General features: G+C 49.0%; 1 protein-coding gene across 1 annotated transcript; it reads right to left on the bottom strand.

The window, feature by feature from the left end:
• Positions 1-333: 333 nt before the first annotated feature.
• ERLIN2 (ER lipid raft associated 2) lies at positions 334-18228 on the bottom strand. Its single transcript, XM_082863863.1, has 12 exons — positions 18144-18228; positions 16792-16913; positions 15423-15504; positions 14301-14347; positions 12523-12584; positions 12215-12340; positions 8589-8662; positions 8363-8421; positions 7740-7831; positions 6913-7002; positions 5146-5225; positions 334-4736 (listed from the first exon to the last, which is right to left on the bottom strand). Exons 2-12 carry the CDS (start codon positions 16896-16898, stop codon positions 4536-4538), a joined length of 1020 nt encoding a protein of 339 aa, XP_082719989.1. The 5' UTR covers positions 16899-16913; positions 18144-18228; the 3' UTR covers positions 334-4535.
• Positions 18229-19324: the final 1096 nt, after the last annotated feature.

The raw sequence follows: 19324 nt of genomic DNA, 5'->3' as shown, positions 1-19324 counted from the left end.
CTACCTGTCTACTGCATTGCTGGAAGTACGAATTCTCAATACTGCGTCTGCTGAATTGCAGTGTTGTTCCTTTCTTCCTCTATGTGCTATCCTACCTGTAATCTTATTCCATGTTATCACATCTGTTTGATTTCCCACTTAGTTACCTGTGTGTTTTCTAGCCTGTTTTTCCAGATGACTGAAAATAAGTTATTTTTGAACACTTATGCACCGTGCTAACCCCTTCACATGCGTTTCATTTCACTATGCGTTTTCATTTCATCCACTCAACCCATTTTATAGATGAAGAAACTGAGGCTCAGACAGGTTAAAGAATTTATTCAAGACCATACATCTAAGAAGTGGTAGAGAAGGGATTTGAATCTTGGCAAGTCTAACTCTAGAAACTACATTCTTAATTTACCTATTCAATTGTAAATCCATAGTATTTGTGTTGGGCTCTCCAACCAACAGAAAAAGTTTGGGAGCACCATCGAAAAACCTGAGAAAGCATGGGCTAGGGTTGCCAGATTTAGCAAATAAAAATACAGTTGATCCTTGAACAATGCAGGTGTTAGAGGCACTGACCCCGGCTGGCAGCGACGAAAATCTGCCTATAACTTTATAGCAGGCCCTCGTATCTGTGGTTCTGCACCTGCGAAGGCAACCAACCGCAGATTGAATAGTCCTGTAGTATGCGTTTATTGAAAAAAATCCGTGTAAGAGCGGACCCGTGTTGTTCAAGGGTCAACTGTTCAGGATGCTCAGTTAAATGTGAATTTCATATAAACAACGAATACCTTTTTAGTATGTCTCATGCAATATTTGGGACATACTTATACTAAAAATTATTCGTTATTTATATGAAAATCACATTTAACGGGGCATCCTGTATTTTATTCGGCAACTCTAGGCTGGGCATATTTCCCAGACAGAGACTGCGACTTTCTTACCGAATTGATATCAAAGTATATTTTGGGTCAGTTGAAAGTACCTCTGCTCTTTTGGAGCAGAATTGCAGCAGTGTTTGGAGTATTTTACGATAAATCTCCGTAGCACCTACCAAGAATTATGCCATTTTCACAAATAAGCTGTTTATTATTTCTACATTGATAATGGGAATAGATATTCATCTGAATATATTTTTTGGGCTCGACTTAACTCACTAGGCAGAAATGTTTTATCTCTTTATATCACCTAATCTAATATTAGCTATTGCTAAATTTCACTGTAATAAAAAAATACAAAGACTCATTTTATTTAGCAAGACTGAAAATAAAACTAAGACATCAAATCACACCTTTAGAGTTGTCTAAAACAGTTCTTCCATCTATCAGCCCAAGGCAATTAATCCAGCATATCATTTGTAGAGTGATTAATATAACAACAATCATTTCTCAGTTTCAAAGGGGGTCATTCAGTCCTCGGGGCTCTTTGCAAGTAGAATTAGTTTTGACTATTCAATCACCAGCTTGCACAAAAGCAGAAATAGAGAGGAATGGAAATACAAACACAAAATGATTGGCTATTACCTCTTTTAAAAGGAAACACCAGAAATAGTGGCTAGAACCCTACTGAATAGAACTAAAGAAGCAGTGGTTAAGTCCATAGAGGCAGAGTGACCCCTAGTCAGGATACAACTTATCCTCGATCAAACTTAAATAGGTAGTCAGTAAATATGAAGCTCTTACTTTCACTGTTTATAAATGGTGAAGTTATCTGTGTTGAAAGATAGAGACTCATAGAAACTGCAACAGATCATTTATAAAACATCTACTTTTTTCGGATCAATACAGTCGGCCCTTTGTATCTGTGGATGTGGAACCCGCGGATATAGGGGCAGCTACACTCGGCCATTTTATATAAGGGACTTGAGCATCCACGGATTTTGGTATGGGGTCGGGGGGAGTGTCCTGGAACCAGTCCCCTGCAGATGCCGAGGGATGACTATATTGCTAAAATTCTTTCAGTGATTTTTTTCCCTCTCTCAACTTAATATGATCGCAGATCCCTCCGAATTTATTTTAGTCATATAAAAATTAACAAACTGTGGCTTCCTTTCAAATATTCTGTCCTGATATTAAAAAAAGTGATTAAAAACAGTACTGAATATAGATCACTTCTGCAAAGTTTAATGAGTGAGAAACATTCAACCAAGGTGATTTTTCCTTGGAAAGTCCTACAAAAACTGACTCTTATAAACAGTTCCTTATTTTGATAGAGGTTCCATTTATCAGTAGCAGCCATGACTTTACTGCCTACAGAATTGCAGGCTGTCACAGTTTACATGTTTAGAATTCAAATGTTTTCAGATCAGGTTTTCTAGTAAGTGTTACAGAAACGAAGTCACACAGACAGACTGGTTAGTTGTCCCAAGCTAAGAAAACAGCCCATTTCCATGATTTTCCTATTCAGGCAGGTACAGACAACATTGGAGTTAAACGAATGGGTACTACAACAGTTATATTTTTTGCTTAAAGAAGAAGTGACATTGACACTGAAGGGGGGCAGGTGGAGCAGGACTTCACCAAGGCTCCTTTGTGATCTAGTGCAAGGGACAAGCCATCACAGGATGCTAGTATTAGAGAGAAGTTCCGGTTAAGAAACTGAGCAAGCTTGCTATTCAGAGAGGCTGAGATGTCCTTGCTGCGTATTCCACTGGAGAGAAGTAGTGTTTTCTGAGGCTTAGGCAGCCGGTCTCAGAGCAGAGGAGCCGACAAATATGTAAATCAGGGATGCTGGATGTGACATGGTACTCCTAACAAGTGATCAATGGCACTGAAGTGGGAGGAGGGTGAGTGTATCTTAATGATGGATACCTTATGTTGGTCTTAGACTAACTGCCTTCTGCAAGGCCTTCTGAGCACATTAAAATCCATCACTCCCAGGAACATTTGGCTGCCTGCACAAAGTGTGACCAGGAATGGTGGTTTGAGAATTCTAAGTCCCACAAATTAGAACAGAGAAGGGCAACATTTAAATTAAGAGGGATTAACCCTTTGTGTATTCCTAGGCCGGCTGAACGCTCCCCCAACTCTCGAAGAGCCTGGTGCTACTTAGAAGCAAGGTAGCCCGACTTTTGGGGCCATTCGATTAATCAGAAGTCTGGGTGTGGGATCAAAAATGAGATGGAAATCTGTGCCTGAAAGTATCATTTGTAGTTTCACAGAGAAAAGAGGGGTACAGTGGGAGTTCTTCTTGGAGGGGGGCAGCTAATAACAAATCCTCAGCCAGGGCTTGTCGTGGACGATACCAACAGGCTTGCAAGTTCACTCCAGACAGCTGCCCTCCACTTAGCGACCTGGTACACACTCCTGCCCCCAACTCCAACTTCTGGACACAAGAAAACCTTTTTTTCATGTTTGTGTTCCCCCCATCCAAATCTCCCAATTAGTAATGAAAAAACATTTGAGTGGATTCTGATGCAGTCCTGACCCAGGGACTAGGGCATGAACTCGTACCCACACAGCTGTCTCTGGAGATTTAACACTCGGTGTGACCCCTGGAGCCCTGGATTTAAAGACACCGGCCGCTTAGCGAACGGGCTCCCCCTTATCACTACATCAGACAGACCCCAGCACGAGTCACAGGCACTGAGATTGGGGAATCTTTGGGACGAGCCCTTCTTCCTCCCCCAGAGGAGGTCTTCAACCGTAGGATCCCCACAGCAATGAAAAGACACTTGATCTCAAGGAACGCGCACAGTTTGCCAAGCAGGTACCACAGTGGCTAACAGATAGCACGGTCCCACTTCAGCAGCTTTGAAGACACCTGAGTTCTTCATTCCTGTCTTCTTGATGCTGAGTGGAACCAACGAACAGGTTAAGAGGAGAAAAAAACCAAATCACAGAATAGGTGAAAAGTTTTAAAAAGAATTGTGTGGTGGCGGCCAAACCCTGACCCTGGAAATGTGGTCGGAAGCCACCACTCTTTCAGCCCTGGGGCAAGGAGGGTGGTGTGCAGAAAAGCCTGCAAAACCTATAGCACCAGCTCTTCCTTACCAGGGCTCCAGAGAGCGGGCCTCGGCAGTAACCCACGGGCTCATGGCCAGGAGCGCCGGGAAAGCCAACATCCACCGCAGCCGTTTCTCCACAGCTCTGCTGGCAAACTTACAAGCACGTATTTGCTCGGTAGCTGGGCCTCACCCACGGGCATCTCCCACCTTGGAGGCAGGTAGAGAACACTGGACTGCCTTTCCCCAAATAAGGGCAGTCCGATCGGAGGCGACACCCTGCATTTCTCCCACTCCTTATTAATAGCATCCCTAATTAAGCCAGCTTCAAAAGGGCGAAAATCAGTGCCTGGAGCTCAAAGGGCTAGCCCATGGTTTCCAAATCTTAACAGAAGCCACGTAACCTACTTACCTGAAGAAAACCCCAATTCATCAGTCCCTACCCCCGCTTCCCAGGAAGGGGAATAGGTTTAAGTCCGTTTCTTCTTTTTTCACCACAGTACGTGGAAGAGAGTCAAAGAAGGTAGTGTGGAAGGGAGGGCTGGTTCATCATTAAAAAATAAAGATCTCTTTGAGGGTCATGTGCGGCTGGGGACAGAAACATTCAGTTCTCCTCCGCGTCTGCCTCCGAAGGCTCCTCTTCTAAGCCAAAGCTCGGCTTGTCAGCTAGCGCCTCCAAGTGCTTGCCCAGGCTGCCCGCAGCGTCCACGAACATGTCAGGGATGTCTTTGCCAAAGTAAATCTTGCTGTTGGAAGCGATGGCCTTGTACTTCATCAGCTGCAAATACTCAGGGGTCAGCTTCAGCTGGAAGAAAAATGAGGAAGGAAGACTCTGATGGGGCCAGATTAGGGAAAGTCTGGGCGGCATCCCTTTACTTTCGCGAGGAGAGGGTCTCCGTGAGAACCACACCCCCTGCGCCTCTTCCTGGTCTCAATGTTACGTTAGTAACCGCGAAACCCCTTCTCTGGGAGAGAGTAATCTCAGGTCCTCAAGGTGAGAACTGCGAGAGTTTCAGGAGTTTCTCTGTTTACCAGCAAAATCAAACTTCTCTCAGGGTCCAGCTAAGGGAAAGGGAAGGCGCTGGCCCACACGGCCCAGGAGTCCTCGCTCGCGACCACGAGGGGCTGGGGCAGGCGCCATGTTCTTACAAGCACCCGGCTACTCTCAAGCCGGGCACACGCCCTCTGGCGGCCAGGCGGCGCTGGGCCTTTACCTTATTTGCTTCGGCTATTTTCATGGCAGTGTAGCACTCGGCGTCCGCCTTGGCCTTCTCCCGGGCCAGAAACGCCGCATCTTAAGAGAAGAACGCAGTGAAGTGAAGGGCAGAGGCTATCAGAAGGCTAGTCCCCGCCACTTTCCCCGACTGCCTCCGTGACCCTGGGCACACTGCTCTGGCTTCTCTGTGCTCTGATTTCCTCATTTATGAAACTGGGGAAAAGGCATTTTTCTCCTGTTTCACAAGTGGTTGTGAAAATCGACCAAGATGAAGGAGTGCTCTGACAGCATCTCCCGGTGGTGGGGCCTAGCTAACTCTGAGTAAGTCTGCCGCTGTGCCCGACAGTGTCTTTTCTGACAGCATCGTGGAGACACGTCCTCTTTCTAGCCGCTTACTCCTTCTGTGGCCTGTGAGGAGAGGGACGGGACCCGCCTCAACCTCCTGTCTCCGAGCTCTCCACCCCGGCGCTCTCCCCTCCTAGTACACAGCAAGACCAAGGGAAGCCCGAAGAAGGCTCTGGATACGGCCCGAGGTGGATCTGCCCTGAAACCGACTACCATAAACAAAACAGTTCAGCCCCTCTCCAACTTCAGCTGCCTTTTCATTTCCATCAATCATTTCAGAAAGGCTCCAATTAGCAGCGCTTAAGCTGGCACAACTTGAAGGGCATGACATGCCATGGTCTAGACTAACACCTGTTTGGACTAAGACACATTTAAACTTCTACTTTGCAATTTGCTTCCTTAATCTGCTCAGACCAGCTTTCGGTCAAGCTGATGCAAAATTTCTAATATTTACTCCCTGGCCTTGGGAATGATGCCAGCCTTGCACGAGCAACGGCTGTAGCAAAAGCCTGGGAAGCAAGCAGGGACTGGGGGTGGGTTCTTACTGCACAGCCTCAGCAAGGCCCTGGGTGGTGGAAGCCTGCAGGCTGGCTGGGGTGCATGCGGCCAACTCGACTGGCCTTAGCGCCTGGTGACCTGCGTTTATAATAAAAATGTGCTGTTCGGCTAAGAGCTCCCCAGTGAGGAGCTGCTGATCCATAAAGGCCTAACTGGCTCCTCCACGGGCACCTGCAAAGCCCGAGAGGCCCCATCGTGAGTACTACTGGACACAGCACTGTGCAGCCTGAAGCTGGGCCCTGAGGTCTTGTTTTTGGCCTAGAATTTGCTTGACATAAAGGCACCACACGGAGGAGAAGGTGGGTGGTGGGAATGAGGTGAGAGCTGAGGGGCAGGGGACTGAAGGTGAGTGAGATTCAGAGAAGCTGGCAAAGACAACACCTCTCTCCAGCTCGTGGTGTCAGTATTGAAAGGTGTCTTCTTCACACCCAGCTTAACATCCACAGGGACCCTGAGAGGCCAAAACGACGGTGTTCACGGGCTTCTGAGGAGGGGGGCGGGTAAGGCAGGGGGGAGAGAGCTGCTGTCTGGACCTAGCTTCTTGGTTTACTTCCAATGCCAGACTGTGAGCCCAAGACAGCAGGGACCACATGACCTCCCTTTTTCTTAAGCCTGGCAGAAGAGTCCTGGTGGCACCCAACTAAAATCTGATGAATGACTGAAACTCTCTGAAGTGGAAAATTAATGCCAGCCTGGACCGAATCTCCCCAAAACTCAAGTCAGAGCACAGAGAACAAGGGATGTTCCAAAGAAACCATAACATCTGAGCACAGAGATTACAGAGCAGAGGAAATGACGCCCCCCCCCACCCCGGCCACAGAGCGGGGTTTGAGGAAAAGGCAGGCGGGAATCTCTCGCTCACCTTCGATTTCCGAAATCCTCTTCTCCGTCTCCTTCTCCATCACCTTCTGCCCATAGGTGATTTCTGCCACCTGAGCCACTTTCTCTGCCTCTGTATTAATGAAGTTGAGAAAGGTTTAGAGCCCCGATACTTCCAGAGTTTGACGGCATTGCACCTTTCACCTGATCTGTGGCCCTGATGCAGGGCAGCGGGTGGGCTCGGGTGAAGGGCCACTGGCCCAGAGGCAGCCATGGCAGGCTCCCTCTCCCAAGTCACAGGATATTTCTCCCAAAGGAATGTTTTAAGGGTTGAGGTACAGGTTTCCTCCTGCCACTGCACTTTAGGAAGTGGCCAGGGCTGTGGCTGGTGGTCTGGTGCAGTGGTAAAGAAGCTGGGTTCAGGGGCAGAGTCCCTGGATTTGAACCCCGTTTCCATCACTTCTCTGCCATGTGACCGTGGGCAGCAATCTAGCCTCCGTGTGCTTCAGCTCAGTGAGAGGAGGTTAAGGATGCTGCCTTCCTCACCCGGCAGGGGTGGGTGTGTGAGGAGCGAGATGATTCACCCGCGAGCATTTAGAAAAGCCCATGGCTCGTAGTAAGGGCCCAATCGGTGTTATTATTATTGTGAATGAGGAGTTAACTGGAAGGGCTCCTTTCATTTAAGAGATGTGTGGAAACTCAGAACTCAGGATCCCTGGCTGTAATCTGACAATTTCAGCTGTCTCCGGGGGATGCAGGCCGACCCCGCGTGTGGCAGGGCTTTGGAGGACCGAGCCCCAGGCTTCCTGAATCTCTCCACCCTCCCCAGCCTGTCTGCTCTGAAGGGGGACCCCACAAGCACAGTCAGACCAATGAGGGCCTTCTTCCGCTCTGTCTCGGCTTCCTTCTCCACCACCTTCTGCTTCTGGGCTGCAATCAGAAGCTTCGTCTTCTCGCTTTCCCTGAAGGGGAGAAAAATGCACAGCTGTGAGGCCGCTGGGGACCAGCTTCTGCGGAGATTCACTGCGCCCTGGAGAAGACAAGCTGCCTCCGCCCCGGGGGACGCAAGCTGTCATTCCTTCCTCTCTCCTGGCAGGCTCTTTAACGTCCCAGGTGAAAGCGGCTCTGCTGCAGGCAGTAACATGGCTTGCCTTCTCCTCCAAAACTCATTGGTAGGAAATAAAGCATAACTGACTTCAGTAAAAGGCACCTGCCTGCCCACGCAATCGCCGCTCCCCGTCTTCTTCGGCACGAGCCGTGAAATGCCACATGCCTCCCCCCCGCCCCCGCCCCGGCCCTCTGAAGAGCATCCCTGCTCTGTCATTGCGGAGCCCAGGTGAGCGTCCTGACATGCCTGCCCCATCTTCCAGGGTGGTGCGCTGTAACAAATACTCAAGAGGGGATGCCTGGCCCGGCGTCGATCAACCCCGGGATGGGATGAACGGGAGGCAGGGGAGAGCGGTGGTTACAGCTGGGGCACCGGGCACACTCACATCAGCTCGTAGTTCCTGCGGATGGCTTCAGGTATGTTGGGCTTTGTCACCCGCACAGCCTGGAGAGGGATAAAAACAGCACCTGATGGGGAGGTGAGGGGCTGAGGGACCAGCCTCCACCGGTCCTTGATCTTTCTGCACAGACAGGACATCCTCTGGAAGAGGGGATGCGCCTTCCTCGGGGGTCGGGGGGCGATGGCAGGGCTCCCACCAGGGCGGTGCTTACTTGGATGACGAGCCCGGGGGCCATGGAGGTCAGGTCCTGTTGCAAAGCCAGTTTGAGATTTTCATCAATCTGATCTGGAATCAAGACAGATAGAAGAAAGAGCTGTTACACTTTTCAGGAGGGGAGGAGGGAAGTACGGTGGTAGAGCGCAAGGCAAGACACCGGCTCACGAATGCACCTGACAGGCAAAAGGTCTTCCCAAGGCAGAGTGCTCATCAGAGCCCGGATGTCTAAAGACGCCCTGCAAGGCTCTCACAGCGGGAGGCCCACTCGGTCCTCTACGTGAGCCAGACGTGAGCTTTCCCTGGGGCCTCAAGAAGACATCAGCCTCGCCCAGAGGGAGCTAAGCTTTAACAGGACAAACAACTCGAGCACATTTGTTGAGTCAGGCAGCAGCCTTTCCCTAGAAACAGCAGCAACGGAAGGTGGCCGCCTGGCTTTCACGAAGAAGGAAGGTGGAATGGCCAAGTTAGGTATTTTGAAAAAGCCAAGCACATTAAATCTAGTAATTTTAGAGGTTTCTAAAAGAAAAACAGACTCTGATGTCAAGGAAAGCCCCAAGGAAGACTAATTCCATTAGGAACTCCATCAAATAACACAAGGAGAAGAATGACAATTTACAGCTCTGGAAACGAGCCCAAGTGGTCTGATGTGTTGTTTGCTTTGGTCCTGATTCTCTCTCTGAAACATGACACGTGAGTCACTTCACGGACAAGGGTTGGAAGAGCTGTAACCGACTGTCCCTCTAGCTGTGGCCCTAGAACAGCGGCGCCCAGGCTGCCTGCTCTGACCTGGGCCTTCCCTGCCCTGCCCCCCGCCCATGAGATCCTCAGTAAGATCCTGGAAGAGCACTGAGAAAAGGACCCACGAAACCAGGCTGGGACATCTTCACGGAACCATCTCCCTACTGTCAGCTGCCATCTGCTTTAAGTGGCCATTCGTGATCCAGGAGCCTTTGAGGAACAGTAAGTCTAACTCCTTGCCTGTTATAGATGCTCAAACTGAGGCCCACAGAGGTTCAGTGATGTGCTCAAGCTAGTCAGGACCCAAAATAAAGAACTTGTTTAATTATTATGCTTTGGTTGTTAGGGTTGAGAACAGTACTTTCTTCAACTGTCATATCGCTAAGCAAGGGGTTTTAATACTTCTACATATCAGATACGTTCCCAGCAGCCTCTCAGCACTGAGAGAGGAATGCCCATAAGGGCAGCACCTCCCACCTGACATGGGTCTAACAATTTGACGGCTAGAGATAAACATTACATTCCACATTTTCTATTTTAAATAGGAGACCGACCAAACTTTAAGGGAGATGCCCTATACCCTCCATAAGTTAATAACACAGTTGTTTATCAGATTAAATTCTATCTGAGTCAAGGCAGAAAATTGTGACCCAGGGCTAGTAATTTTCTAGGAAAATCTGGAAGAAATGTTTTGCATGGTGGTTTAATACCAAAGTAACACCAGTACTAAGTTGTTTATAGGTGATGGTTATGCTGACAGATGCAGATTAAGTTATGTTATTACGTGAACACAAAGAGGGTCTTCAGACAAACTTCTTAACAAGTACTGGATAACATTTTAATAAAACAGGCAAAGAGGATGCATCAGAGCAAGCAGTGATAAAAACTGCAGTCAAGCTGAAAGTCAGGGCTATGCGTCCTGAGAGGAGGGGACCAGAGAAAAACTTTCCAACTTCAAGGAACAGGATTAGAGACTTGAGTTTCTCCTTTGCAGATGCAAATGGATTCTAAACAAAACAGTGCTTGCTGGCAAGAATGATGTTAAAAGATATTTCAAAGCAAACACACTTCCCTAGCTTCTCTGTACAAGAAGTTTTACTTTACTAGGACGCCAAGTTCATCTGCAAGATAGTGAGAAGTTCTCTAATGCAGAATAATTTCACATTTTAATTCCCTCTACATGGGAATTAGAGCTCTTCTGTCTTTTGTTGTTTCAAATGCTTTGGAACGTTCATTTAATGGCACAAGTTCTAAAACAATGGCTAGAGAGAAAACTAAGATATTCTATGAAATTATATCAGTTTGAGGTTAAAAAAAATCAACAGCAGATTTACTGAACTGTTCTTAACAGCACACTGAATCCAAACCCCACAAGAGAATCCAAAGCCTATAAAGTGAATTTAGATTCATTTTCTTCTGCAGAAAAGTCAAAAGTGCTTCTGATGATTTCCCAAATCTGAAACACAGTGCAAAAGGCTGTTTGCTTAATTAAGACGACTGGTGTCGCCAACGATTCCGCCTCTGTCTACTCTACAGAATGTTCTCACTCAGGGTCCTTTTAATGAAGATTTCTGGGAAAAATCACTGTCCAGTCCTGATGTCAAGAATAGCTGTTACCACTGATTGCAAAGTTCATTTGCTTTTATTTTTTTAATACATTTATTTACTTTATTTTTGGCTGTGTTGGGTCTTCGTTGCTGCGCGCGGGCTTTCTCTAGTTGCGGTGAGTGGGGGCTACTCGTTTTTTTTTTTTTTTTTGCAATACACGGGCCTCTCACTGTTGTGGTCTCTCCCGTTGCGGAGCACAGGCTCCGGACGCGCAGGCTCAGCAGCCATGGCTCACGGGCCCAGCCACTCCGCGGCATGTGGGATCTTCCCGGACCGGGGCACAAACCCGTGTCCCCTGCATTGGCAGGTGGACTCTCAACCACTGCGCCACCAGGGAAGCCCGGGGGCTACTCTTTGTTGTGGTGCGCGGGCTTCTCATTGCAGTGGCTTCTCTTGTTGCAGAGGACGGGCTCTGGGCGCGCGGGCTTCAGTAGTTGCGACGTGTGCGCCCAGTAGCTGTGGCACGTGGGCTCAGGAGTTGTGGCTCGCGGGCTCTAGAGCGCAGGCTCAGTAGTTGTGGAGCACGGGCTTAGTTGCTCCGCGGCATATGGGATCTTCCCGGCCCAGGGCTCAAACCCGTGTCCCCTGCACTGGCAGGCGGATTCTTAACCACTGCGCCACCAGGGAAGTCCCACGTGGGTCCTTTCTGTTCTAAGCGTTTCCCTATTCCTCTCTACAGGTATAGGGTAAAAACAACAACCAAAACCCACAGAGCTTCTAGGAACTGTAAGTAGCTATGGTCCTTGTCCCACTTCTAGAATTAAACGTGACCCTTGCTGTTCTCATCACTCGGTCCTGGTGCCCTTCATCCAGGGTGGCATGGATGAAGCCAGAAGCCAGGGGAGGGAGGTCTGAGCTTCAGCTCTGCTACTAGCCAGCTCTGGCACTTTCTCCCTTTGGGCCTTAGTACCCTTATCTTGAAAGGAGGATGCTGGGTAATCTCTAAGGTTCTACTAGAACTGACCCCTCTTCATTACAAAATGATGCTTAGGGACAGTGGGAACACACTTCCATCCCAGGCCTCTGATTCAGCGCAGGAGCGAGCCCTCGCATCCACTATTACTCCTGTGCCCAACGCTCAACCACTCTCACGAGCTTCTTCCACCGGCATCAGCATTTCCCAGGAGTGCCCTGTGTGACCGCCCGCTTCCCGGGCACTGGATCTTCAACACTTCCGGGCCTTTGGTACCCATCCCGCCCTGTGGGCAGCTCAGAAGTAGGCAGCGGGGAAGCAGGGCTGCTTGAGCAGGTGATCATCCCAAGAGGCTTTCTTACCGAAGAGCTCGATGTAGACCTCCTGAAGCGTGTGGACACTGCAGAACTGGTTCAGCTCGTGGTGGATCTTGTTGAAGATGAGCGCCTTGTCGTAGTCGGCAGTGTAGTTCTTCACTATATCATACACTGGGAGGAAGGAGAGATTCAGGATGAGGATGGGCGGGACTCACCATATCCCCGGACACAGCGGCTGTCCCTTCCCGGGGCGCTGCTGCAGACACGGGGCAGGCGTGGGGCCGGTGGTGGGGCGGGGGGAGTGGGCTGCAGGGGAGGGGCTGGGCTGGGGGAGGGGCACGACAAGCACACACCTGCGTGTGGGACCAGGAAGTTCACCACCTCGATTCTGTCGAAGTAGATCATCACGCCACCGCTGTCGGAAGAGGGACGGACACAGCAGTCAAGGCTAAGCTCTGGAATATGGTGCCTCTCCTAGGGGGTGGCGGGAGGTGTGTGACTTGACAGGAAAAGAGGAGAGCTCACGGGGGTGGGGTGGGGTGGGGGGGCGGTGAGAGGTCAGAGGCAGGAGGCTCTCCAGGCAGGAGTCCTTCCGAGCTGCTAGCGAGAACGCAATCTCGTGAGAAATCACACCTCCTAAAAATACCTCCGCGAAGAAAAAAACGAAACTTTGGCGGTAAGACAAGAGTAGTTCATCTCCTTTTAATCTGCAGTGCTTTTTGATTAAAGCAATCAATCGAAAGGAAGAGACTAAAGAAGGTAACGGAGTTCTCAGAACTTAAAAATGTGGGGGTTTATGGTCACTGTTTCTCACTTTGTTTTCACCATCACTTTAGTTCAGCCCTCCCCGCCCCGACATTCATTAGAAAACAATTTCAAACATACAGAAAAGCTGAAAGAATAGTACAACTAACACTCATATATCAACACCTAAATTTAACAATTGTTAACATTTTACCTATCGATTGATCTACTTTTTTTTTTTGCTGAACATTTCAAAGCAAGCTGCAGTCAGGATACCTTAACACCTGTCAAGCATCAATCACCTAAGAATAATGACAGTCTCCTACAGTCACAATACCATTCCCAAACCTAAGGAAATTAGCAATAATTCCTTACCATCTAATACCCAGTCTTTCTCCAAATTTCCCCAGAAGTTCCTGTCATGGACTGAATTGTGTGCTCTCCAAAATCCATATGCTGAAACTCTAATCCCCAATGCGACTGTATTTGGAAGCAGGGCCTTTACACGGGTAATTAAGGTTAAATGAGGTTATAATGGTGGGGCCCTGATCTGACTGGACTGGTAAAGGAAAGAAGAAAAAGACACCAGAGATCTTTCTCTCTCTCCACACGTGCATAGAGGAAAAGCCACGTGAGGACACAGCAAAGCAGCCACTTGCAGGCCAGGAACCAACCTTGCTGCCACCTTGACCTTGGACTTTGAGCTTCTAGAACCGTGAGAAAATAAGTGTCTGTTGTTTAAGCCACCCAGTCTGCGGCATTCTGTTACGGCAGCCCAAAATGACTAACGCAGTTTCTGTAACGTCTTTAATAGCTGTTATTTTGGAACCAAGTTCTAAGCAAGGTTCACCATTACATTTGCTTATATCTTTACGTCCCCTTTTTGACCCAAGGCCCCTCCAAATACAATGACTTTGTGATGAAATAGGGCCAGTCATTCTGTGGGATGTTCTGATTCTGTGTTTGTCCGAGTGTTTCCTTATGGTGTGGTTTACTTTGTTACTCTGTCCCTGTTCAGACATTCCTGACTTTTCAACCGGACCACCATATTGGTTTTCTCTTTGAATTTCCGGCCCCTGAGTTCTCCCCCTACCACCTTTCCAACATTCTCCATAGCTAGTTCTGCTAAAGTGATCTTCCTCTAGCAAGTTATTTGTGTGCTAAAAGCCTTTATCATGGCATTCGAGGCCCTTCCAAACTTGTCTCCCTTCTGTGATTTTCTCTACTGCACTCCACCACCTACTCAACTCAGAACATAGGGAGCTTGGGGGCAGAGAACTTGGTGAAACCACCAAGTGGTACGTCCCTTTTCACTGTCTCTTACTGTAGCCAGCCAGATGGCCTTGCCTCTTATTTGGGCTTCACAGCTTTATTCTGGGCACCTTACCTTGTCCCACAAGGTACGTTCTTCACCTCATCTGTCTGGAGTGTGGTCTGGAATTAGGGGAGACATAAGATGCTGTAAGGTGAGCAGTGACAAACAAAGTGAGTTCTTTTGGGAAACCCAAACAGCCTTTGCCTTGAATACTTATTTGCGTTAAACTTGGCCTCTGTGAAATGTGAACACCCCCAATGAGTGCTCCTCACTTACAGAGTGTGAGACTAAACCAAGCAAAGGTACCCACCCCGCTTCCCTGTAAATGAACCACCCCATGAACAAGCTGAGCAACGATGGTTTAGTGAAAAAGACCCTGGATTAGGAGTCCTAAGACCCGTGCTTACTTCCGTTTCTTCCATTTACTAGTCTTGAAACAGCAGATTCTTTATTTAACCTCATAGCCTCTAAAACCTGCTCGGCCCATTCTCAGGATTACTGTGAGACTCAAATGAGATACTGTGCACGGAATGCACTTTGAAACCATCAAGCACAGTAAATGGCAGAAGAAACCTACAGGGCAGATGCTGACGAGGTATCCCAGGATACTTCCCTGGGTTAGTTTAAAAGTCATTCTCTGAATCTTCTTATTCCTCTTAGCTGGACATACTTCAAAGATGACTAGTCTAACTTAGCCTGGCTTTGGGTCTGTCATAACTGATCCTACACCTATTTTAGATGTCGTTTCCCTTCTCCAAGTTCACCCCCCTCCAATTATGTTCACATCTCTGAAATTCAAAAAAGAACCAGCAAAATTACCATGTTTTATTTCCATCTATCTTGGTAGCCTGTGGTTTAAAACATACAGATGCACAAACATCCTATTTTTCCTTCTGCGTATTCAGAACAGATTCTTCTCTGGTTTTGTCTTGAAGTGAAGCCATAGTTCCCAGCTGGGAATGACGGGCCAAGGCAATGACCCCATTCAGCTATTTCAACAATCAAGTAAAACTCCAGAAGTAAGTGGCTCATGGAGCCTCATACTTTATATTATATATAGGACTTATTCTTAAGTGACTCCTTGAAAAGGCATTACACTCATCCGCTCATCCAATGGCTAAATCATTCCAAATCACGCACTAATCACCACCCAAGTCTGCAGTCGTCCAACCCTGCCCCACAAGCCGAGTATACCTGCACAGACTTATAGGATGTGATGAATGGGAGCATGAGATGGAAGCCAGGGCCGCTGGTGGAAGTCAGCAGGGCACCGCCTCTGCAGAGGAGGGAGAGAGAGGCAGGCTTGGTTTAGCAAAGGGGTGTCTGTTACATCAATACTGTTTGGGCCCACTTTCTCTGCAGCCCCATAAACATTTAATATAAAGTGACATGTGCCAGAGCCATGCCCACAGATCCCTGTCTTCCTCTCAGCTTGACCCTAATATTCTAGGAAGCCTGATGCTAAAACCTACAACCGCTATTCATGCTTTTGCAGTGAGAAAAACGGGCACACAGACAAAGTGGAATAAAGACAGCAGAATCCTTGGCTATACTTGAGATAAGAGAGGAGAGCTGTTTTGTTGTATCTGTTGGGCTTGTGGCGATCCACAAGGGCAGTTAAATCCGGGAATATAGTGACCAATTAATGGTACTAGTGTTGGAGTCCAGTGACACAAAGAACCAAAAGGATAATTTTAAGTACACTTGATAAACCATCTAAATATTTTTTTGGCAGTACAGTTACTTTTCTAATCAAGTTATATGTAAATGGTAACAAAATTAAAAGCCATTTTGGGGGACATAGAAGCAGATGGTGGGAAGAAATAATTAAAGGGAGAGGGGAACCCAATCAGACTTCTAGAACTCGCTACTGGCATCCAGAGAAAAAGCATTACGGGATACATATAAGAAGGTGCTCATAAAGACTTAAAGCACATAACTTGGTTATGGAGGTGACTCAAAGGAAAGCAACCCAAGATTTATACTAAATGCTTTTTTGCTTTATATTAAGGCACAGATACATTTTTTTTTAAAAAAAGAGCAATAAAAATAAAGTGACATAATGGGTTATTGTAAGAACCACTATCCTAGAGCTTGCCTTGATGGATACAAGTCAACCTGCAGGCTCTTCCATTCTTCCTGAAATGTTAATTTTAAAGAGTAGGTCCACATGACATCTCCTCAGGTTGCCATCAAGAACCGGTACTCGTCAGAGGTAAGCTTGTGGCACCGAGACGCCCAGAGGCAAGTAGGAGAAAACAATGTTTCAGAGATGATCTTCAAGGAGCATGATTGCCTTTAGGTTTTCTCTCCAAATCTCTCTACACGTTTATCGATTATCATCCATGGCATGAGACTACTAGGTTTTATATTTACATTTATATATGTATTTACGTGTGTGTGTATTCCCCTCCCCACGGTCACTGACACAAAAGCTCAATCTAAAAGACTCCCCTATTCAACAAAATATAAACACAATTGGTCAGCAGAATCTGTTAAACATTGACTAGGAAAGCCAGTCATTGAACAGGAAGTTGCAAGCTACGCCGTGTCACTGCCTTACCTGTAATACACCCCAATATGTCCCTCTTCTATCTTGTGCACAGCTGAGAAGAGAGATGCACACAAGAAACTGGCAGCCACAGCCAAAACTGCTCCCAACTGAGCCATCAGTGAGCGTTCACCCTGGGGGAAAAGATACAGCAAGACGTGTGCGCTCTGACTTGCGGGAGAAAAGCTCTGACAGCGAGAGCACCTCCCCAAGCTGAGCTCCAGAAAGTGGCTCACGTCCAGTCTGTAGTAGTATGAACACAAGGCTAGATCTACAACTCTCTTCCTCCTTGCTCTCACTTGGCACCACCATTCCTCAACTGGCTCCAGATACAGCCGTGGCCCAAGGGAGAACCAGTGCCAATTGGGCAGCGTTCAGGACACAGCCTTCCCTTCCTGTGAACACGAACGGCCTGTCACCGGAGCCACTCATATTAGTAAAAGGGAAGCGAGGCAGCTGCAGTACGTTGGCCCAAATTACAGAGGATGTCAGATGACAGGCAGTTGTGGCTGTGTAATTCTGGTCAGAGCCTCCCAGTCCTTAATTGCCTGCCACTTCAAAGGAAACCATTATTTACTCCTTTCAGAGGCTGGAGCGACACAGACAGCACGCGAGCCGAGTTCCATGGCGGGATTCTCTGGCCTTTCATCCACCTTCCCCGTTATTCCTTTGGCCCTAAACAATATAGGTATCTAAGCAGCACTGAAGCCACACTCCCTCCCATATGCTTGACTAGAACTTTGCAACTGACAGGTTCCCCAAGCCCATGGTTAGAGGGGAAAGGGGGTTCCCCAGGCTGGGTAGACTCTGGGGCTCCTGGGTTCAACTGTATTCGGGCACCAGGACGCGAAGGAGTTGGCATCCAGAGACTCATTTCCTGAACACTGAATGATCTGGAAAAACTACGGTAACTGTCAGCGAGGTTCCCAATCGGGCGCGCCTGGGCCCACGCGTCCAGCGCGTGGATTTCTGCCTCCCGGGTCTAACTTAACTCGGGCGCAGACGTCTGCGAGGCGCTTATTTCACCGTGCGGCCTCCAGCTACCGATCTGCAGCTGCGTCCTATGTGCAAAAACCCTTTCCTCCCCGAAGTCACCCCCGGCCCACCTCGCGCTCCTTCCCTGCTCTCTTCTGAGAGAGGGTCGCGAGTCCCAGGACCCCTGGTTCGGGGCTGGAGGCTCCAAGAGCCTCCGCTCCGTCCCGCCTAGAGGCTCGCGGGGAAGGGACGGGACAGAAAGGGGTTGCTTTCCCGCTCCCGAGGGAGAAAGGATGCTGTGCTGGGGGCCGGGGGGAACCGTCGATCAGCTCCTGCCGGGAGCCTCACTGAGGCCCAAACGCGCGCTCTAAGGGGCGGGGGCCGCGTACCAGGCTGTCCCTCCAGGCGCTCCGTACTCGTCCGAACCCCTGTGCAACCGCAGAAACCGCCACACCTCTCCGCACGCTACTTCCTTCCGGGCCCGTCGCTTCGATGACGCCATTAGTTCACGCGAGAAGACCACGCCCCTTCTCTCCCTAGTTCGCCAGTGCCGCTCCCGCGCCCCGAGCGGGGGGGGGGGGGGTGGGTGGCCGCGGGTGGCCGCCAGGAGGCGCCCGCGACGCGGTCCGGGCGGTGAGGACCGCGGTCTGGGATTTCCGGGGTGGGGGTGGTGCGGGCGCCTGGAGAGTGACCCCGGGGACGAGGTGAGTGGCGGCGGGTGCTCAGGCCGACGTGTCACTTTCCGAGGATTTGACTTTGGAGTTTGCTCCGGATTCCCCTCCACGTTAGGTCAAGCCTGTTTTTTTGTTTGTTTTGTTTTGCTCTTTTTCGGAGCAGGGACCAGCGACTTGCAAGCCTTCTAGCCCTCTGTTCCGCTTTCCTGTAGCACCGCTGAATGAAACATCCTTTAAATGTGCAGATTAGCACCGTTACGTAACTAATCAACAGTCTCTACTTTGAATTGCCCTTTATGCTTTTCTACGAGCTTTGGCCTTTGAGGTCCCTACAGCACCGTAAAGTAGATTAAGAAGGAATTATCTCAATTTTAGTGAACGAAATCTAGGTTCAGTGAGGTGCGAGGGTAGCAGTGGATGAAAGCCTGCTTTGCTCTTCCTTAACGTCAGGAGTTTAACTGCCTCGTAACTGATGCCGCTCCGCACAGGGGCTTGTGCTTGTCAGTGTCTCCCCGCTAGACTGTAAGTTCCCTGAGGGTGGGGACTGCGTCTTCCTCAGCATCCCGGGCCCTTAAGTGCCCAGTAAAAACAGACCGCAGCACGGTGGCCGAGAACCAGCATCCAGACCTTGTGTCTCCCAGTCCGCAGCCTTCACTGGTCCGCAGCATCACACTAGGGCATTTCTAATTCAGCCACTGAAGTTACTGTGTTCGCAGAAGAGAGTCCACTTAATTACAGCCTTCGGTACTTGGAAAGCGTTTACACAGGGAAGATGGCAAGCTGGTGGTGCTGGACAGACTGAGGACACTGGAAAAGGAAAGTGTAGGTTTTCCAGGCATGGAACGGGCCCATTTCCAACCCCCTCCCCATCTCCTGGGGGTTTGCTCTGGGTGAGT

This window comes from Leucopleurus acutus, assembly GCF_964270905.1.
Source record: "Leucopleurus acutus genome assembly, chromosome: 21".
NCBI lineage: Eukaryota > Metazoa > Chordata > Mammalia > Artiodactyla > Delphinidae > Leucopleurus > Leucopleurus acutus.
The sequence above is the reverse complement of the archived record's forward strand: the minus strand, read 5'-3'. Positions and strand labels throughout refer to the sequence as shown.